The sequence below is a fragment of the Balearica regulorum genome, chromosome 8 (genome assembly GCF_011004875.1).
Source record: "Balearica regulorum gibbericeps isolate bBalReg1 chromosome 8, bBalReg1.pri, whole genome shotgun sequence".
Lineage (NCBI taxonomy): Eukaryota > Metazoa > Chordata > Aves > Gruiformes > Gruidae > Balearica > Balearica regulorum.
In genome coordinates, this window is record NC_046191.1 from 10,144,141 (window position 1) to 10,164,592 (window position 20,452).

At 42.6% G+C, this 20,452-nt stretch overlaps 1 protein-coding gene across 1 annotated transcript; it reads left to right on the plus strand.

Moving 5' to 3' along the window:
• The first annotated feature begins 586 nt into the window (after window positions 1-586).
• Window positions 587-20,421, plus strand: EFCAB14 (EF-hand calcium binding domain 14). Its single transcript, XM_075759471.1, has 11 exons — window positions 587-919; window positions 1,842-1,990; window positions 5,314-5,459; window positions 7,334-7,432; window positions 11,511-11,621; window positions 12,467-12,547; window positions 13,411-13,602; window positions 14,273-14,353; window positions 15,502-15,613; window positions 16,463-16,594; window positions 17,440-20,421. The coding sequence occupies exons 1-11, from the start codon at window positions 738-740 to the stop codon at window positions 17,613-17,615; spliced, it is 1,461 nt and encodes a 486-aa protein (XP_075615586.1). The 5' UTR covers window positions 587-737; the 3' UTR covers window positions 17,616-20,421.
• Window positions 20,422-20,452: the final 31 nt, after the last annotated feature.

A 20,452-nucleotide genomic window follows, 5' to 3' on the forward strand; every position in this document is an offset into this window, starting at 1 on the left:
AGCGAGTTTTTTAAGCCGCATCTTAAAACCGGCAGAGACATCATCTCCCCCGCAGCGAGCGCGGTGACTCCGGCACCGGGCTGGTGTTCTGGCGCGGTGTAAACCGCGGGGCCGGGCGGGTAACGCGGCAGCGTCGTGGCAGGCAGATGGCAGGCAGATGGCAGGCAGCTGCCAGGCAACGCCGCTTCCCTGCCACCGTTACCTCTGGGAGCAAGGGCCTCCGCCGGGCCCAGTCGGCGAGGGGACGGAGGGTAACCGCGGAGGGAGGCACCAACCGGGCCGTGCCCCTCCGCTCGGCCGCTTCTGGCCGCTGCCGCCGCTCGGCCCGCTCGCCGGGGGGGGGGCAGGAACTCGAACCGGCGGGACTCGAACTCGCGGTCCTTCCACACGTCTCCCAGCCCCCGTAGGCGGCGTGCCTGGGCCTTTAAGCCCCCAGCGGAGCGGTCCCGCCCCGCCCAATGGGAACGCGGCTTGCTGGGAGGTGGAGGGGGCGGGGCGCGTTGGGGCCGGGAGCAGCCATGGCGCGGGCGGCGGCGGCGGGGCCGGGTGTGCTGCCGCGGGGCCGGCGGGGGAGCAGCGGCCGCGGCCCCGCGGAGCGCCTGTAGCCGCGGCCGGGCCGCAGGCTGGCGAGCCGGGGCGCGCTGGCGGCGGCCGCCGTGGCGGCGGCGGCGGCGGCGGAAGAGGAGGGAGGCGGGAGCCAGCCGCCGGCCGCGCCGCCGCCGACACCCCACAAGAGGATGAAGAAGCGGAAGGAGCTGAACGCCCTCATCGGCCTGGCCACCGACGGCCGCAGGAAGAAGCCCGCCAAGAAGGGCTCGGGCCATCGGCTGCTGCGCACCGAGCCCCCCGCCTCCGACTCCGAGTCCAGCTCCGAGGAGGACGAGTTCGCGGCGGCGGGGGCGCGGGGCCGCTGCGGCAAGTGAGTTCCCCGGGGCTGCCGCTGGCTGCCCGGCCCGGTCCTGCCCGGCCCGTTTGCGGGTCTGCCTCCGGGCCCCGGCCCCGCTCCGCCTCGCCTTAGCGCCGGTCTCCGGGGCGGTGCTGGAGGCGGCTGCGTTGCTCTCAGCGGGTCAGCTTCGCGGTTCTCGGGGCTTGTGGGGCGCTGGGGACTGCCAGGAAAGACCTGGAGCTGCCCTGAGCGTGTCTGGCCCAACAGGTGGCCTGGCTGGGTGCAGAAGTGGATCTGAACCACCCTCCGGCTTTTTTCTTCTTGTGTTTTCTGTTCTACGCTCACTGCAGCTGCAGTCCTTAGAGCAGCTTGGGGTTAGTTGCTTGAAATGTTGAGCGCAGTTATCTGTGTGTGTTCAGCGTGGTACAATCCTGTGTCTGCAAGCTGAGGCAGTGTTGGCTTTCTCATGGATGTGATGTGCTTTTGCCAATAAATAAGCTTTTCTGTTAGGTAACAGCGTTGTTAATGGGCCTCTGAGAATAATTAAAAGTAGGCTCGTCTCAGAGAAACTTAGGCTTTTGCAGTTTGGGATAATCTAGAAGTACTTGTGATAACATTATGGTAATACCCTTTCTTGAAGTTGCTTTCCAAGCTATCAAGGAGATGTTCCCAACAAGTTTATGTGAGCAGAGCAGGAAGTCTTAGTAAAGGAAACCTGACAGCTGCTCTAAAATATGCTAGATGTGCCTCCTGAGGATAAACTGAACAGAGAGTAATAGCCCTGATCTCTCTCCGTAGCCTTATTTATTCTTGGAAAAGCTCTTTGTTAGCTCTTGTCAGCCAAAACACGTGCTGTTCCAGCGCTGTCCCTTACTTTGATAGAAGAGCATTTAAAATAAAACTTTCCTTGGTACTGTTGAATATTCACAATCTGTTGTTTTTTTGTTTTATCCAGGGGAGACTATCTACGATGCTGCAAGTTGTGTTACCCATTATGCGCGTTTGTCATTCTTGCTGCTTGTGTGCTAGCGTGCGTTGGCTTAGTCTGGATGCAGGTGGCTCTCAAGGAGGATCTGGATGCAATAAAGGAGAAGTTTCGAACTAGTAAGTAGTGTCAATGTAACTATGCTATTCCACATTTGCTTTGGGCAGTATGAAGAGCTTTAGTTGCCTGCCTGCTTATTCAAAATCTGAAGGTACTGAGCAGACAAACTGCCCCTGGATTGAGGAGTCCTCTGAGCCAAAAACACTTGGAGGCTGGGCAAATCTAAGGCAAATGTTATATATTCTTGTCTGCTGTATGTCTCCTGAGGAGTAGGGATGCTGGACTCAGTGGGCCTGTAGTTGCTTTTACTTATGTTTCTAAAATTCCTGACTTTGGTTTTGGGAGTGCTCTCTTCCAAAGGAAGCCCCTGTTTAAAAAGTAAAAGTTCTGATCAGCCCTGTAAAAGCAGTTTAGGGGATTTTGCTTCATCCCTTAAAAAACATTAATGGAAAACATTGTTCTTGTCTTGAGCTCTTCTAAAAACTTCTAATACTTGCCGTGGCATTACTGCAATTGAGTGTTGCATCGATGTAATGTTTTTTTCCTTCGTATCCTCTGATGTTTATCTTGCTTGTGTTGACCTGTTGTTGTTCAGCTTTTATGTCGTGTTGCATACAGTGTGGAGTTACATCATGTTTCACACTTTGAAGCATGGAGTTAACATGAAGCATTTTGCTTGTAGATCTCAGGTTTTCCCTGTCTGTGTAAGGTTTCAATATTATAACTTCTGTAATGCTGAGGTATAACAAACAGTGAGATTTGCATGTAACGTGTGCTCTTGGCTCTCTATGCCTCACCGCTGTACACAAGATACGTTTTGATGCCTTATTTTAGTAGTGTTTAAAATCCTATATATTGCAAAAGGCAAGGATAAGCTGAGGAGCTGTGTGAATGGAGGAGAAGAGTGAAGGTTAAGCATTCAGGTAGTCTGCTTCAGGAAAGCTAGGTAGTTAACATTTTGCCTAAGGAGCACCGTTGTTGACTGGGTTTTGTCCCATAGCTTCGGTCTTCATCTTAGAATTTTTGTGCCCCTGATGTGAAGGTGACCTTAAATAAGGCTGGTGAAATCAGTTAAGAAATTAGGAGGCTGCTAAGGCTGGAGGTAAGCAGGGGGCTGAATTTGCTTGTGGTAGAAGAGGTATTGAGAAAATGTATGTAGAAATTCTTTGCTGCTGGTGTTTAGGGCTTCCTGTTCAGGCATGTAACTCTGCTATGAGGTGGGGAGGTGTCTGCCAAGGTGGAACCTGCTGCCTGGGAATGAAAGAAAGTGTTACTGATAGATGTACTTCTGCATTAGCTGATACTGAACTCTGAAAGTTAGCTGTAACTGTTGTCCACCAGTTGTGGAGGATACCTTCAGTTACAGGTGCTGCTTTGTGGCTGTGAGCATACCCAACAGCTCTGCGTAGCTGTTTCTGTGTTCTGGGTAAGCCGACTACTACTCTTCATGGACTGGTCTGCTTTAAGTATGTACCCGCAGTAAAAGTTTTGCACAATGCCAGCAGTTGTTGGCTTTGGTGTAGTTAAGTTTCATCATTCCTGTTCTACACAGACCTCTTTGTTAAAGCAGTTCTCTCTGTCTCTCTTGCTGTCTCGCAATTACGGATGGCATGTCTGTTTTCTCCTCAATAGCTCTGATAGAAAAGCTGTGCATTTAATAGTTGGTCTAGTGATAAAATAGTCTCAGATTTCCTTGCCACTGTAATAGCCTGCCTAGAAGCTGGATGTGAATCTCGTAATGAGGAACAGTGTTAAAAAGAACAATAAAAAAAGACAGCAAAAATAACCTGGTTCCAAAAGTTAACATTGTGCTTTGGTGAGACAGGTGGTTGCAGAAACAAAGGCATGGGATCTGTCTGTCCAGCAGCAGGTTTGGAAAAAGAATCTTCCTCCTCTGAATCTTCATCCAGGTTTTTTCCCTATAAGAGTGGATTCCCATGCTGGTATTTGTTAATGTTCTGCCATGCTTTGAACAAACTGTGTATGGTATGAGTGCTTTCCTAAAATAAGATGTATTTGCATGTAGTGTATTTGGGGTAGGGGAAAGTTATTGTAGTGTTTTCATTCGGTTGTTAGTAATGATGCTAAGAATGCATATAGCACTTTAATGGTTTTTGCAGTGCTAGGAAAGTTAAGTGGAGTCTCACTGTACATAGTGAGATTGGCAAAACAAAAAATAATTTGTCTGCAAGAGTTTCTGAAACATCAGATGCAGTGTGAACTGCTTGTGTCAAACACAAATAGCTCTCAGTCTGTTTTGGCTAAAATATACCTTTCAATGTCTTAACTGAAAGTGTTATTTGGATCTTGAGTGATCAACGGAGATTACTCTGTGCCTAGAAATGACTTTTAGGACTTGCCGCAAGAAAAGTGAAGTGGGTTTTTGAAGATGCACAGCTTTCTGGTTGTGTGTATTTGGGCATCCAACTCCACAGGCATGAAGCACTCGTGAAGGCTTCCCCTTTTGACTGGGTGGGTTGCACAAGGAAATTTGTTCTGGGAGCTGCCAGCTACGTACCACGTATGTCCCACTGCTCTTGGGGGTCTGTGGTCTGAATGATGGCTGTTTGTTGTGGAGCATTCCAGTGCTGCGTTACAGGGTGGAGGTGCAGGTTTTGGAGAACTCTGTCATCTCCATCTCAAAACCTTTGCGTATTTGTTTCCCAGACCTAGGGATTTAGGATTGCCTAACAGTGCTTGCAGCTAAACAGCTTAGTCACTGCAGACCTGGAAGAGCTGCATTTCTGAGGCACACTTGAATTTTTGAGCTGCATGTTTCCCTCTTCCTCTAGTATTAATTGCAGTAATAACTGACTTTATTTCCAAGCACCTTGTTTACTGGTTTGTTTACCAACAGATGCTAGTGTGTAAGCTTATACATTTTTTTCACTTGCCTTTCTGTCACATGGAATGACTGTAATCACGTTAATCTCTTTGGAATTCACTTCATTGCAACCCCTTCGCAGGCTTGAGAAGGGCACCAAGGTTCATTTTGTGTACCTCCTTTGCCCTGGTTCTGTTGGCAGTTCTTATTTACCATCTCATTACTGTTTCATGTCTCTTTGTGAAAGTAATGTAAAATAACTGCACTAAATAAAGACCTGCTAAGGCTTGCCAGAATGACAGTACTATTGCAAAGTATTAAATTTAGTACAGGCTCTCTGAGTTCTCTTTGCGGACGTTAGTGCTCTTAAAACAAAAAAGAGCTGTCATTCTGAACAAACACTTAGTTTTGAATTGGCAATAAAACTACATTTAGAACCTATTATTGCCGCCTTTCACAGCGGTAGATGTTGCTGCTTGTAATTTGGCTTTTGCCTTTCAGTACCATTTACCTGGACTTTTTGGGGGGGGTTTAAACAAATTTAATTTTTTTTTTTAGTGGAATCTAATCAAAAGACATCATTCCAAGAGATTCCTAAACTGAATGAAGATTTGGTGCAGAAGCAAAAGCAACTAGAACAAATTGAGACTGGAGAACTGGGGCTAAATAAAATTTGGATAAATATCACAGAGATCAATAAACAGGTGAGAGGGATCAGTGCTTGGTTTTGAAAAATAATAAAATATTCCATTCAAATTTATTTTTGCAGAAATTAATTTCAAGTGCAGTGCTGAGCTTTTATCTAAGGACTTCTGTGACCATATGCTAAACTTTTAAAATAAAAGTTAAAAAGGACTATAAGCCTCGTTATTAAACAAGCAAAAATTTTGAGCATCCAGTTGGACTGGAGACTGATCGCAAAGAGAAGAAATTATGCAACTGGTGGAAAGACTTCAGGCAGAACTTAAAAGAACCTGACAGCTGTGTGGTTCTTAATTTTCCTGCCAAATAATTGTGATGTTTATGATGAGACATTTGACATTTCAGTTTCTGACAGTGTCTGCAAATGTTTTATAAATGTGGAAAAGTTACCCAAATCAGTGCAAGTTCATGTTGCTACAAATGAAGTACTGGTGTCTTGTGAATATAAAATCTGATAATACACACTCAGAATCTGAGCTGCTGTAAATCTTAGCTCTGTTTATGCAGCTAGAACTAAGCTACTTAACAGAAAGCTGTTTCCTCAGTTGCTGTATTAACTCATGCTTCAAACAAAGCATCCAGCAAGGCTCTTATTGAAATTCTTGCCTCGGAGGCTAAAAGTTCAGAGCTACTCACAGGTAGTGGTATTGAGAGCCGTGTGTGGGGAACCTTCCCTGACACTGGTGCTTTGGGTTTAGTTTTTAAGAATATTGAGCTGCCTGCTCGGATTGTTTTTTCTTCAGCCCCATGCAGTGGTTAAGTGCTTAATGGGGCACACAAATATATTTGAAAATTTGACTTGCTTTCTCGGGCACCTGACAGTATGCATTATCCACAGATATTTGGGTGCTTCATTTGACTTCTAAAACACTATCATCTGCACGTGGACGTTAAAGATACTTGCACATGGTTCTTGCAGGCCCTCAAGTTACCTCAGGGTCTGGTTAGAGTCTGAGCCAGCTCTTCTGGGGATCAAAATTTAGTTACTGTTGTTTTCCGTGAATTGTTGGGATGTACTGCTGGGAATTTATTTCAGCCAATATTCACAGCTGTGGAACCAGAGACTGCACGCCAGCTGATCAGCATTGGCCTACGGTAAAGTTAGGATCTTGCCCATTTCCCCAGCTTGTGAAACAACTTTTTTAACCAGAAGAAAGTGGGTTTTATCTGTTCTACTTTTGTGTTGTCAAATGTGAAAAGAAATTATTTTTCTTTGTTTTGACTACCAATGGCTACAAATTGACCTTAAAGCAATAGTGTTAGCAATTAATGACTAGTTGTTTTTAATTAATCTGACCACCTCTCAATTGGAATAAGTAATCTTGACCCACTGAATAACTTGCTGTCTGGGTCAAACAGTTGACAGAAATTTAGTTAATCTGCTATACTCTGGTTGTCACTGTTCCACTTCTATAGCAGAAGGTTTGGGTGATATGTGCAACTTCACTCAGCTAGAGAAGTTGCATGGCTTTGCTGGGTTTTGCCAGCCGGATTTGATTGCTGAATACAGAAGTGGATGACTTGTTTCCTCCATGCAAGGGCTTCTTGCACAATTTTTTACACCTCTCTTGGGCAACAGGCTCTCTCTAAGGGGATGAATGTAAAATGGGCGGAGGGTACCTTATTGAAAAGAAGGGGCTTCTATGACTTTCATTCAGTTTTTTAAAAAAAAAAAATCTTCTGTTGCAAGAGGCAGAATAATTTTTAATGTAGCCTAGGCAGGACTTCTAACCTACAGCCAGGGGTGTTTTTTATGTGTGCACATATAATTTTGTCTTGTCTTATGTTTTAATGTTACAAATTAAGTCATTAGCATTGGGGAAGGTCAAAATCAGGATTATGTTGACTAATTCTAAATATTCCTCTTTGTTTTTAGATATCACTATTGACCTCAACAGTAAATCATCTCAAAAGCAACATAAAGGCTGCTTCTGATCTGATTTCTCTTCCTATCACAGTAGAGAAACTTCAGAAGGCAAGTACTGTAAATGTGGCTGTTGCTAAAAGCATTCTGTGCTGCTAAGCTGCAGCTGGGCTCTTGGGGACAGCAGTAACAACAGGAGTTACCTGAATTACATGTGAGGAGTATTTGCTTTTCTTGTTTTTAAATTAGACTTCATATACTTGATACTGTATGGTCCTACAATAACATATGGCAGGTAAAAAAATTGAAGGTCTCGTCTATCTCTTTCTGGAGATGCATTTGCTTGTATTATGTTGTCACTTCTTCACCTTGGCACTGATCTTTCTGGTTGCTTTCCTTCAGATTGCTAATCTTAATATCATTTAAGACACTTGCAAAACATCTGTCTGCAGTTTTACAACTCTGCTTGCAAATACGTGGTTTGTTTTAGCTTTTTTTAATTTGAAAAGAGAAAGTTTTCCAGAAAGCAATCCATTTTCATCTTGAACAGTCTATGGTTCTGCATCTGGCTCTGCATTTATGGTCTTGAGGCAGGTAGAGGTCTAACTTGGGGAGTGGTGGGCCTGGAACGTTAGTGTGGGAGATTTCTTGGTGTTCAGTACATGCACAGCAAAACATGAATTGTACTAGGATGGTTTTCTGACAATCCCATGAAAGATGGGCCCTATTGGGTGACGCAAGCTTACTTCTGAAGTGGCTTCTGTTAATACAGTGTCTTACCATGTGCCTCAGCTGAGCATTCTTTACCAAAGAACTTTCCTGTTTATTTTGGTAAAAAAGAATGGCTTGTTGAAACTTCCCCGGCTCTTCCGTGGCAGTTCTGTTTATTTAGCAATAAGTATTTATATTGGGCTAACACTTAATGTCAGTCCAGACTTTGTGGCTTTTACGGGTTTCCACTTCTCATTTCCTATCCCAACAAAATTAATGTATAATCTACAGGTAGTCACATGCAAAGCAATTAATGTGGTTTGGCTGAACAGACTGCTAGGATTTCTGTTTCTGGAAGGAGTACAAAGCTATTTCCTAAGCTTCTAATTTGCTGTTATGAGCATGATAGATTTTCACTGTGTCATATCAGAAGTACATCTGAAGGCAGTACCTAGTCTGGAACCTGCACCTACTTTATATTTTTTTATATATATAATGTAGAAAAACCTTGTTGTCATCTTGCTGCCTTTAGTACTGTCAGGACAAAGTGTTAGGGCCAACAGATGTCATCTTGCAGTGATCTGCTGAACAGCAAGGCTTTTTCATGTTGAAATAAGTCTGTCCTTGGTCATGCATCATGAGAATCAAAGATCTTGGGAACTTTTGAGTTCTTTCCAGTCTCTGCTGTTGAGTCTAGGTAAGGTGTTAGATGTGACGTCTGTTTCTGCTGCTCTCTTGATGCCATCTTGTTTGCATTTATGTTTTGGAAAGTTGATATAATTAAAAAAAAGAGCTGGAATCCTTCCAGGAGGCATATTGCGAGGTGTTGAATATAGAAAAACTGTTTGAAGGTTTAAATATTATAGTTTTAATGGTTTGTAAGTGTCATGTTAATGAGAAGTGATAGGTTTCAAGACTTGGATGTCTTTGACCTCTGCATGCATGCTGCAGTACTTCCTGTCATGCAGGAGAACTTCAGTGGGTGTAGGTGGGTAGCCTGGCTTTTGATAGCGCTGGTGAAAAATCTCCCGCTCAACTGTCCATTGCATTCAGCTGTCTTTGGGATTACCTGCCTGCCTTGGAAGAAATTGTCTGTCAGTAGACAGACTGGCTAACTGGGGAGGTCCCAGTTGACTGGAGGTTAGCAAATGTGATGCCCATCTACAAGAAGGGCTGTAAGGAGGATCTGGAGAACTACAGGCCTGTCAGTCTGACCTTGGTGCCAGGGAAGGTTACAGAGCAGGTCATGCTGAATGCCATCACACGACACGTACAGGACAACCAGGGCATCAGGCCCAGTCAGCATGGGTTCAAGAAAGGCAGGTCCTGCTTGACTAACCTGATCTCCTTCTGTGACAAGGTGACCTGCTTAGTGGATGAGGGAAAGGCTGTGGATGTTGTCTACCTGGACTTAGTAAAGCCTTTGACACTGTTTCCCACAGCATTCTCCTGAGGAAACCGGCTGCTTATGCCTTGGATGGATCTATTCTTTGGGTAAAAAATTGGCTGGATGGCCAGGCCCAAAGAGTTGTGGTGAATGGGGTTAAATTTGGTTGGCAGCTGGTCACAAGTGGTGTTCCCCAGGGCTTAGTACTGTGGCCAGCAGTGTGCCCAGGTGGCCAAGAAGGCCAATAGCATCCTGGCTTGTGTCAGAAATAGCATATAGCTAGCTGCTCCAGGGAAGTGATTGTCCCTCTGTACTTGGCACCTTGAATACCGTCTTCAGTATTGGGCCCCTCACTACAAAAAGGACATTGGGTGCTGGAGCATGTCCAAAGAAGAGCAGTGAAGCTGGTGAAGCCTCTGGAGCACAGGTCTTATGAGGAGCGGCTGAGGGAACGGGGGTTGTTTAGCCTGGAGAAGAGGAGGCTGAGGGGACACCTTATTGCTCTTTACAACTACCTGAAAGGAGGTTGTAGCCAGGTGGGTGTTAGTGTCTTCTCCCAAGTAACAAGCGATAGGAGAAGAGGAAATGGCCTCAAGTTCTGCCAGGAGAGGTTTAGATTGGATATTAGTGAAGAAATTTTTCCTGGAAGGATTATCAAGCATTGGAATGGGCTGCCTAGGGAAGTGGTGGAGTCACCATCGCTGGAGGTATTTAGCAGATGTGTAGATGTGGTGCTTAGGGACATGGTGTTTAGTGATGGACTTGTCCAACTGTTAAGCTAGCACTGCCTCAGTGATCTCAAAGGTCTTTTCCAACCTAAATTATTCTATGATTATATGAAAAGGCTGCTGTTCTTAGAATAGGATTTTGGTTTTCTTAAGTCTTTTTCCCTGTAGGTACTGTTCCTGAAAATTGGGAGGTTCCTGCTGGTGTTAGAGTCCTGAGGGAGTTCCTCTTGGACAGCGGCTCTTGTTCAGGCTGATGAAAAGTGCTAAAGGTGTCCTGAGATCCTCCAGGACAGAGAGATTCCTTACTGAACCTGTGTTCAGAATTGCAAAATGAAAAGCTGGAGCAAGATTTGTGTGGATATCTTTTGAATATAGTCTGGGTAGCTAGAGGGTCACTTCGGTGCCTTAAGAGCTTATGAGCTTAATGGGATCATAGGAAAAGGGTATTTTTAGATGGGTTCTGCTTGTTTTAATGATTGAAGAAAGTATTAAAAATGGAATGAGAAGCATAGGGGCATGCTTTGTCCTGTTACTGTGACTTTTGGTGGTGTTGGGTTGACGATTGGACTTGATAGTAGTGGTCTTTTCCAACCTTAAGATTCTATGATTCCACTAGTGTTTGTGGATGTCCTGGCTGACAGTCTGACTGGTAGGTGCTATGCTGTCAGCTGCTGAAACACCAGTGCAGCTTTACAGAATAGTTACTTTCTAAAGTTAGAACTAGAGGTAGGAGGAATTCACATACGTGGAGGCAAGGGAAGGATGAGACGGCGGTAGTCAGAAGCAAAGGCAGCTGTTGGAGCACACTGACTGTACCTGCAGAATTCACAGGGACTGTGCTGATGCTTCAGAGCTATTCTTGCTTTTTTTAAAAAGGCAATACTTGCTGAAAATCTAATCTGCAACCTTTGGCAGACTAGTTTTGCGGTGTATGATGTGTCTGGGTAGCCCTGAAAGACAATTAAGGCAGGATAAATCGGTGATGTCAGCATCCTTGTATTCAGTACAAATACTCCCTGTAGAGAGGAGGTAAGATGTCTTCATATCAGGATTATTTTTTTTTTAAATTAATGCCAGAACATTTGTATTGTTTTGGGAGTGGGAGTAGCAAACCTGTAATTTTAGTTATCTAGCTTAAGCTGTCATTGTGTAGAGTGTGTCTTTGTTTATTGGCCTGGAGATGATGTGGTATAATTTGCAGTTTTGTCTGCAAAGAAAGTTCTGAATACTTGAAATTCGTGTGCATATTTTTGTGGCAGTCTGCCTGCAGTTTTGCTAACAAAACATTGTGTTTAGCAGATTGAAACTTTGGGACAGTGCAGTTTGAGGAAGACTGAGATTTTTGTCATCTTCTTTATTCCAGACTGTAGCGAACATAGGTAGCACGCTTACCAGTGTTTCCCATGATGTTGAAAATATACAGACAGCTATCGAAGAATACAAGAAATCCATAGAAATACTTCAGAACGATGTGGTAAGAAAATGTAATGATTTAACACTGCGTTTTAAGTTACCTGCCTAATATGAAGCAAGTTTAAGAACTGTGTGGAGTTCTGCCTTATGCCTTCAAAATACTTCCGAAGTTTCAGTACGTGCTGGTTGGTACTTTAATAAGGTAATCTGCTAATCCCTGTGTGATGTCTCCGATGTGGTACCAAGTATGTATTTCTCTGGAGACAGAATTGTTGGTCCCTACTACACTTCTTTTCCTGCAGATTTTTGCTCCCTGCTACACGGATGTGGAGCTTTGGGCACTGCATATGGTAACTGTCTGCACTGTCTTAGGATTGGGGATGGTGGAAGTGTTGAAATAGTTTGTTGGTTGAATTAAGGATGCATGTAAGGATGAAATTACTGACCATCTTTAGCAGAAAGGTCGTATTTATACTGACCTCTCACTTGGGGTTAACAAACTGAGCCAGTACAAGTTTTTTTTTTTGCTAAATGCAATGCAGCATTACTTTAGTAAGAATGCTTGCAGATAAAATCTAAATTGGGCACATAAAATTTTATTCAGTCAGTGGGTGCTATGAAAACATTGCAGATATGGCAGTGTGTATGGTAGCAGTGAAGTGTGTGTCATAATACTTCATTAAAGGGAGAAGAACTAATTAGGAGGATTTAATTAAAATAAATTTAGACCTTATGTGTTTGAAAGAGAAAACTCTGTATTAGCCTAGTTAAAATATTGCATGCACAACAGACTTGAGTGACTATAACTGTAGCAATACATCCTTAGCTACAGCCTGCCAGTTATTAAAAGCTTAGTATTGTTTTTTACAGGCATTTGGTAACATAACTTTGTACTTCTTTCCTTAGACGGAATTAAAACAGATACCTTCACTTCCCTCCACTGTTGTGCCAAGGACTGAGAGAAATCAGACAGAAAATTGCAAACAGGTATTTTTCTCCCTTGCATAAGGAATATTGGTACCAGTATCACTGATACTTTTTTGTGTGTATTGTGCAGTACTGTAGTGTACAAAAAAGTATGGTTTTTATCAAGACAATACCAATACCATGCTTCAAAATGAAATACAAGATAATTTTGTTATCTTTTGTTATCTATAGTTTGCTCCTGTGTATGTGCAAACAGGAGAGTATCCTAGTCTGAGTATTTTTTTTTTGTGTGTTCTAACTGGGTGAGGAGTAAAAAGACTGAAATGAATATCAAATAAATTATAGGTGTACTTTGCTTATGCAAATGGGAATGAGTAAAGGCTTTTTTTCAAATGGATTTTATGGCAGGTAGTTGCCAACCTGAGTAAATTTGGGAGTGGCATGTGTTGAGTCACCCTCAATGTAATGAGGTGTGGAAAGCAGGGATTCAGCCACAAAAAAGAAAGGATAATGTGTGAGTGTTTAGTTGAATGGCTTGGAATGGAATGACTGCATTTATTTTCATTTGATGCAGCTGATATCTTCCTCAAAAATGATTCCCGTGTATAAATATGCCTAAGACATGCTTTCTTGGGAATAAATAGTTGGTGTGGTTACTAAGCTTGCCCTGGGCTTTGTGTGTTTGCCCGCATGGTTGAAGTGATTACATTAGCAACAAAGAGGTTAGCCCTGAGGAAAATTTCAGTTTCAAACTTTGAAAGCTGGAATAACTTTCTGGAAGCTTCCAGTTGGATGTTATCAGCTGGCTCGGTGGGCAGCCAGTCTGAAGTCTGCCTGGTTAAACTGGGTCAGTCACCATGTTGTTAATAGCAAGAGCGCTACAGAGGTAGAGTAAACTGATATGTTCTGGGTTTGTATTTCAGGAAAGCCAGTCACTGCATGCAGCTTTGGAGGAGCTAAATAATTCTGTAGTGGTGTACCAAAAGTTGAATGATATCAAGCTTTTAAATGTGGATTCAAGCATTGGTGACCTTAGCCGGAGGGTTATGCTGTTAGAAAACTTTCCCCTTGCTGTGAATAATCTGGACAAAAAAGAGAACTTGTCTACCAGTGTGGTAAGTATTTGATGACTAAGGGTGTTTGCTCAGCCTGATAGTTTCAATACTTTATACGCTATGGGTACAGCTTTTCAAACCTTACTAAAGAAAATGTTAGTATGAAACTTGAGACACTTAAGAATTCATTGTAAAAGGCTAGAATTTGTTCCGTATTTCTGAATGGATAACCAATGTTAAGAGTATCTCCGAAGTAGTTATTTCTTCCCTGCAGAATCTGCAGAGAAATGTCCAAAACACTGTGACATTTAAGACTTGAGTGACTGCTTAATGGGATGGGATTCATAAACCTCTTTAACTATGTTTTAGGAAGGCACTCTGGGATGGGTCTGTTAAGACCACTGAGGAGCTAGGTGGGCTTCTGGATTGTTCAGTGATGCTTAAATATTAAAAAGAAAAAAACTAAATACGTTTGTAAATCTTGCCAGTGCTTTCTGTATACCATACTGGGGCCAGTCTCTGAGAAGGTGTTCTGTATGTTTAGCGATAAGGGAACATGCTGACGTTGTTGTGGTAAATTACGTAACCCACTGTTTTCATGTTTATCCTACCATGTATTTGTCTTGACTTTTTTCCTGCTTTATGCCTGCCAAATTTGAAGGAAAGAAACTCTCTTGTAGAAAATAATAAGCACATGAATAAACTCAGCTCTCCTCCGTTTTTCCTGTAGGGGAATGATGCAACTACCTCTCTAAAAGTGGAAAATGAAGATCAACTAGATAATGAAACTCATTCATATAAAGAACTAAAGGTACAGTAGGGAAACACAAACTACACTGGATTAGTAGAACATGTCAGTGTCTTTATAATCATGTTTTAAATGAGACTTAATTGAGAAAAGATCTGCAAGCTAGTCTGAAGAAGTTGCTTTTAAAAGTCCAGAGTAGAAGGACAGCTTATCCACCCCACTTTGGGGACAGGAAGTCAATTAGGATGGCAGAAGAGTTGTAATAGTTTAAAGTCTTGCCATTCTGACTCCATATGGGATAACATAGCAGAGCGGCTGTAATATCCTTCCATGCAGCTGAAAGAATCTTGGGAAGTTCAGACCGAGGCCCAGTGGAACAGGGGGCTCTGGCAGTCGGCTCATTTGAGTACCCATTGCCCTGCTCTCAGCAGAGCTAGCCCAACTATTGTGGGTTCACACCGCAGACGGGATTATGGCATTTATCCAGATTTAAAAACTTTCTTGGGTTTACTTAGACAAACTTTGCACTAGTGGAGTCTAGGAATTGATGTGATGACTGTCTGTGAACGAGTTTAACAGCCTGAATGGGCAAACTGTGGGCTGGGGATAAGAGGTGGTGCTGCTGAGGTTAGTTTCGATCTTCTGGAAAGAAGTCTGGTGAGGGAACACTGTCGGTTCTAGGCTTGGGTTGATGTGAACTCAATCTATAATCTGGAAACTACTCATAAAAAGAGCAAAGGAACTCCAGATTAAAAAATGTGGTGGTCTTACTTTGACAGGGATATAGTAACTTCAGCACTAAGATAGTCAGTACTGCAGACAAATGATTGAAAGAATTATGCAATTCAACTAATTATAAATGTTCACTCCAAGTTTGTTTGACTGTTTTATGTTAGGGTTTTTTTAATTCTTGCTCATTTATATAAGGAATACAGAAATTAAATGTCAGATTCTTTTGAAATTGGTGTCTGCAAAATAGTTGCCTACTTTTCAGGTTGAGGTACTGATTCTATTGTTTTCTTACAGACTGCATGAATTTAGTCCTTGCAGATTTTTTAAATTTTTAAATCTTGTTTATCATTTTAAACTTGATCAGCCTGGAGACCTCCCAGTCACTCAAGAGTACTTACGTATTTTGAATTACTTCTTTTCCTGATCTTCTCTATCTACTGAAGGGGTGCTTCACAAGAATTTTTTTTCTACTTGTGCAGGAAACAGGAACTAGAGATTCTCAGGTATCAAAACTAAGAGAGAAGCTTCAGCTGATCAGTGCTCTAACAGGCAAGCCAGAAAATGACAGACCCATTGAGACATCAAAGAATGGTAAGAGTGTCATATAATAGTAATCTATAAACCTGACGGTTCCCTGTGTAATTCAAAGAATAACTAATGAAGGTGGATAATTCAGACTGTTCCTTAAGCTTTTTGGTGAAGATTCTTTCAAAGTGGTAGGACTGATGGCTCTAAACCAGAAAACTGTATATGACTGGAGAAGTTTGAAGGTGACTTTCCATGTGTATAGCAGGAGTCATATGCATCAATAGCTTGTATTTGAAGGCACAGTGATTAACTTGTAGAAACTTATACCCAGTAACATCTGGTTTTGCTTTTTCAAAATCTAAGTGTAACATAGAGGAAAGGTCTGTATCTCTGCTGCCTTACCTCAGTTCTGCACTCTTGCTGTATATATTCAGGTAGTGCTAAAGATAAGATTTGAAATACTTCATTACAATTAAACTGTGCTTGTTGTTAATTTGTTAATCGGCAACTTGGAAGTTTAGACTTTGCTGTTGGGAAAGATAGATACTTGCATTGACAAGGTGAAAATTTAGATGTAATTTGCTTAATAAAGCTTGTCCAGCACTTTCAGACTGGGAAGTAGAAAGTGATTCCAAGTCATTCTTTGTAAGGAGTTTACAAATGCACATCTCCTAGTACAACATGAAAGATTAAAGCTGTGTAACTGTCCAAAATAAATTTTCTTTCCGTCTGTTCTTCCTGTTATTGGTAAAAGGGGACAACACTGCTGTATTCTGAAATGATTTTGCAGCATTCTTATCCCATATAATATCTGTAATAAAAAAAAATAATTCATTTGATTGGATTTTTTTTGTTTCTGCTAACTGTAATTCTGTGGAATTAGTAAGACTAATAGAAATTTTTTTGTAACAGTTGGAAGTAGTCCGAGTACTACGGCAAAGCCCACAGACCTTTCAAGGCTGGCTTCAAGGTCAGCTGATGACAACACAGAGGGAAACGGACAGCTGAGACATCTGTCCTTACCAGGAATTTCCAGCATCGAAGGTATGTCCTTTCTGGGCTGACCTCTTATTTTTCTGAATACTTCATGTAAATGTTTAGGAGACGATAAGTGTAACTGGTATTATGGTAGTGTGTCTGGGCGTTCTGGGAAAATTGAGGTCAATTTTAAAAGCAAACTACAGACTGTTTTGGTTTTTTTTAAATTAGTCAAAAAAAACCAACCAAACAACCTAAAAGAAAAGACTAGCATGTTAAAGAAAAGAAACTGGGATTTAATCAGGAGTGTGCATTATAAGTGAATTGTAATTGAGTGCCAAAGTATTATATTAAGTGCCCCGGAGATTGAGAGAGAAGCCAAAGGCAAAGTTAGGGTGCTGAAGGACAGTGAAGTAGGTGTGAGTGTAGTTTGTTTTTTCTTTATTTTTTTTAGGAGAACGCTGACTGGTCAAACAAATGGTTTCTGGGTCTTGCTATTCAGTCTCTTCCGCTACTGAAAGGGCAGTGCTTTGCATCAGGAAATGAATAGACACTTTTCCCTTTATATCATCTGTGCTGTTGGTATAGCAACAGTCATTCAGAGCTGGCTTTTGTGGAGAATAACTTCATCTGTATGCAGTCAGTGGTTCTAGAATGGGCTATTAGTTGTGGCCAGAAATAGGGATTTTTTTTTTTTTTTCCAGATTTAATGTAATCCAGAAATGTTTATTCTTCCTTCTCTTAACCTGCTACTGACAGCTTGCAACAACACAGAAGGCAAACTACGTACTTGGGGATGCTTTATTTAATTACTAGGTAGTAAGACATAGTGCAGTAAAACTGGAAGAGCACCTTATAGGATATTCCTGTGTACTTAAAGGACCTGTTTCTAAATGCTTTTCTCTTTGCAGATCTTCAGAATTTGTTTGAAAAAGCAAGTGAAGATGTTGATGGAAAACTATCATATGAAGATCTTCAAAAGCTGCTTGGCTCTACAACCCCAGAGTCATGGAGCTTTAAGAAATTTGACACAGATGGAGATGAGAAATACTCATTACAAGAACTGAGATTAGCTTTAGGTGTATAGGTTATATATTTAGAAATGTGATATTGATGGATGCTACTGTAGCTAAAGGAAACTACGGGACATGAAAAACTACGTCTGCACTTTCCCAGTGTTTTACTGATCTTTGGAGCTAAATTACTGTACACATTGCCACCTCTTTTTGTTTGCATTTATTGAAAAGAAATTTACAAATTTCTGTGTCGATAGGACATAATATTGGGACTATGTTAAATTCCAGAAAATTCCCAAACTTGGAAACATTTTCCTTTCATTCTTTCCTTTTCAAAGGAGTTCTTTTTAATTTAAAATGTGTACATACGAAAATAAAACTATGGTTTTATATTTCACTGAAATTTGCCTTAAATTAGAGAGCTGCACTTTATGTAGAGCAGAAGGAAATCTGTCTTGTAAAGATGGCCGCCTTCTGCTTGTAAATATCTGAGATAGAGTAAATTATGCATATTTAAGGGGAAGTTTGTGTCAGGGGCTGTGTTGGTAGTAAGCTGTTTTATGAGGAGAGACTGAGCCTGAAAGGACTGGTTAAGAGCTTCAGCTAAATTTCTAATTTTGTCTAACTATATCCATGAATGAGTTTGGACTCAGAGGAAAGCAGGAGTGGTGAATCATGCCCATCTACAGCAGGATATATTTTTAGAGGGAAGAGTTGAAAATGTTTTTATATCATGAGCCTACAGGAGCAATTACCTAACAAGTGCTTGGGTTTTCACTTCAGCATTCTTCTAGCTTTGCTGTATTGTGTCCAGATTATTTTGCAAGATGAGCCTATTTTTTTAAAAAAAGAAAGCTATTGAAGAACTTTAACAAATGCTTTAAGAGGTAGAACTCTACAATGGAGCCTGCTGAGCAGCACCTGAATAGTTCACGCCTCGGATATGATCAGCAGTGTGCTGACGGTCCCGCTGACTGGTCACTGGAGATTTTTGCAACAGCGTTGCTGGTGCTGCCGGTTTCTTCCATCTGCTGTTGTTGGGGTCACTCTGAAGTGTCCCAAGTAAAGCTCCTGGTCACTGGGAGCGTGAGCGGGTGGGCAAGGCCCAGGGCAGATCTGTGGGCTGTTTCCTGACTAACGTGAGCATGATCCCTTCTTGGTACCTTTACCTTTTGTGTTCTCGCCAACAGAAGATGGAAAAAGCAGGATAGGAACATGCAGTCGCATCCACCTTCTCCACTGACGCATCCTTTGTAAGTGAGGTTTCCTTACTATAGAGGAGCTTAAGGGTTTGTTTATCCTAGTGGATCTAAACACTGAGTGTTTCTGGAAGATAGAAAATTACTTTTGCAGAAGGGATTCTTTTGCAGGCTAGATCAGGGCCAATTCAGATGATTTTGCTGACGAATATCGCTGATCTTGTTGGGAGTTTTTTGCATGGTTAGTGAACTGAAGTTGCTGAAACATCAGTTTATGTGGAAGTCGGTTCGTAATTGTTGACCTATATAAAACTTTAGACTGGATGTTTTATGAATAATTGTCTTCTGCAGTATGAATCAGTGAAGGAATGTACAAATGGAACCCTGTCACCCGTTGCCTAGGCTTCTTTCACTGTTGCTCTTCTATCCTGTTTGCGTAATGCAGACATGACCCAATATGGAGATGCTTTTGATGTGACATTTGAAAATACAGTATTTAAAAACAAAACTAACCAACCTTGACTTTTGAGAGGACAAGAAGCCAACACTTACTTCTTGCCACTTCCCACACCCTTTTATATGCTACTGTATAATTCCTTAACCAAATAATAATAAAAAAACCCAACCTAGCAATAAGATGGAACCATTCTGGTATTTTATTTGTACATACTGTATCATAGCCATATGCCAGAGTTTGCAAAATATTTTTGGAAGTTTGATTTGTACGGAATTTAACTTACCTTAAAATTTAAGGGATTATTGTATTGCCACGTGAATCTATTAGTGTTTTGTTTTGTTGCAGTCTGCTTTACTTTTAGAAGGCTCTTCAACAGCAATAGTGAAACTGTCAGCTAAAGACAGCATGTGCCGCTCCAGCTGCCCGGGTCCTCTGCCTGCGGCCGAGGAGCCGAGCTGGTCGCTAACCGGCACAGGGCACAGCTCTCCAGTGGTGCTGCTTAATTTGCATGTCAAGAGCATAGTGGATTGCTAATTGCTGTAGTCACTGCTGTTGTAGGATGGACTTGTGCTGTCAGTTTAACATCTGATCATCCCCAAGTACAGTGGTTGCTTCTGTAGCCGGTAGCAGTGTGAGCCCGGGTCCCCAGCCACCCGCTCCCATCTCCGCAAGCTGCCTGCACGCTGCTGGTCTCCACCTCGCTTGCTTTCCAAAGCCCCCGTGCTGGGTGTTGGCAGGCTTCCTCCCCTGTGTTTTACTCCTGCTGGGGATGGTAGAGGCATAAAGGCCACGGACATGGTAAATGTGCTTGTCCGGACCCGCTTTCTGCCATAGCTCGTGCCTGCGGACCGCGGTGCCCGGCTGCCAGCCAGCCGGAGGCCGAATGCTGAATGCTTCTGCGGGCGGCGAGTCCTCCAGAAACTAAGGGATGTCTGAAATCGTGTTAAACAGAGCAGAAGGGTCTGCGAGCGGCAGCTGGGGCTGTAGCTGAGACTTGCTGTTCTGCTGTGAGGCTTGGGTTCATTTTCAGGCTGTATTTGTGGGTTTTGGGTGACTCCTGTGTATCTTTCAGTTCAGTTACTTGACCTGTACGAGGAGCGGCACTGTGCTGGGTGCGCCTGGCGCTTCTTTCCTCCGCTGCGTTTGAGCTACGGCACTCCACGCCTTTTATCATGTAACGCGACTTTTAATTTCTCTAAATAAAACTTCATTTTCAGTCTGCGTTTCCGGCGGTTTCATTCCGGGGTCGGAA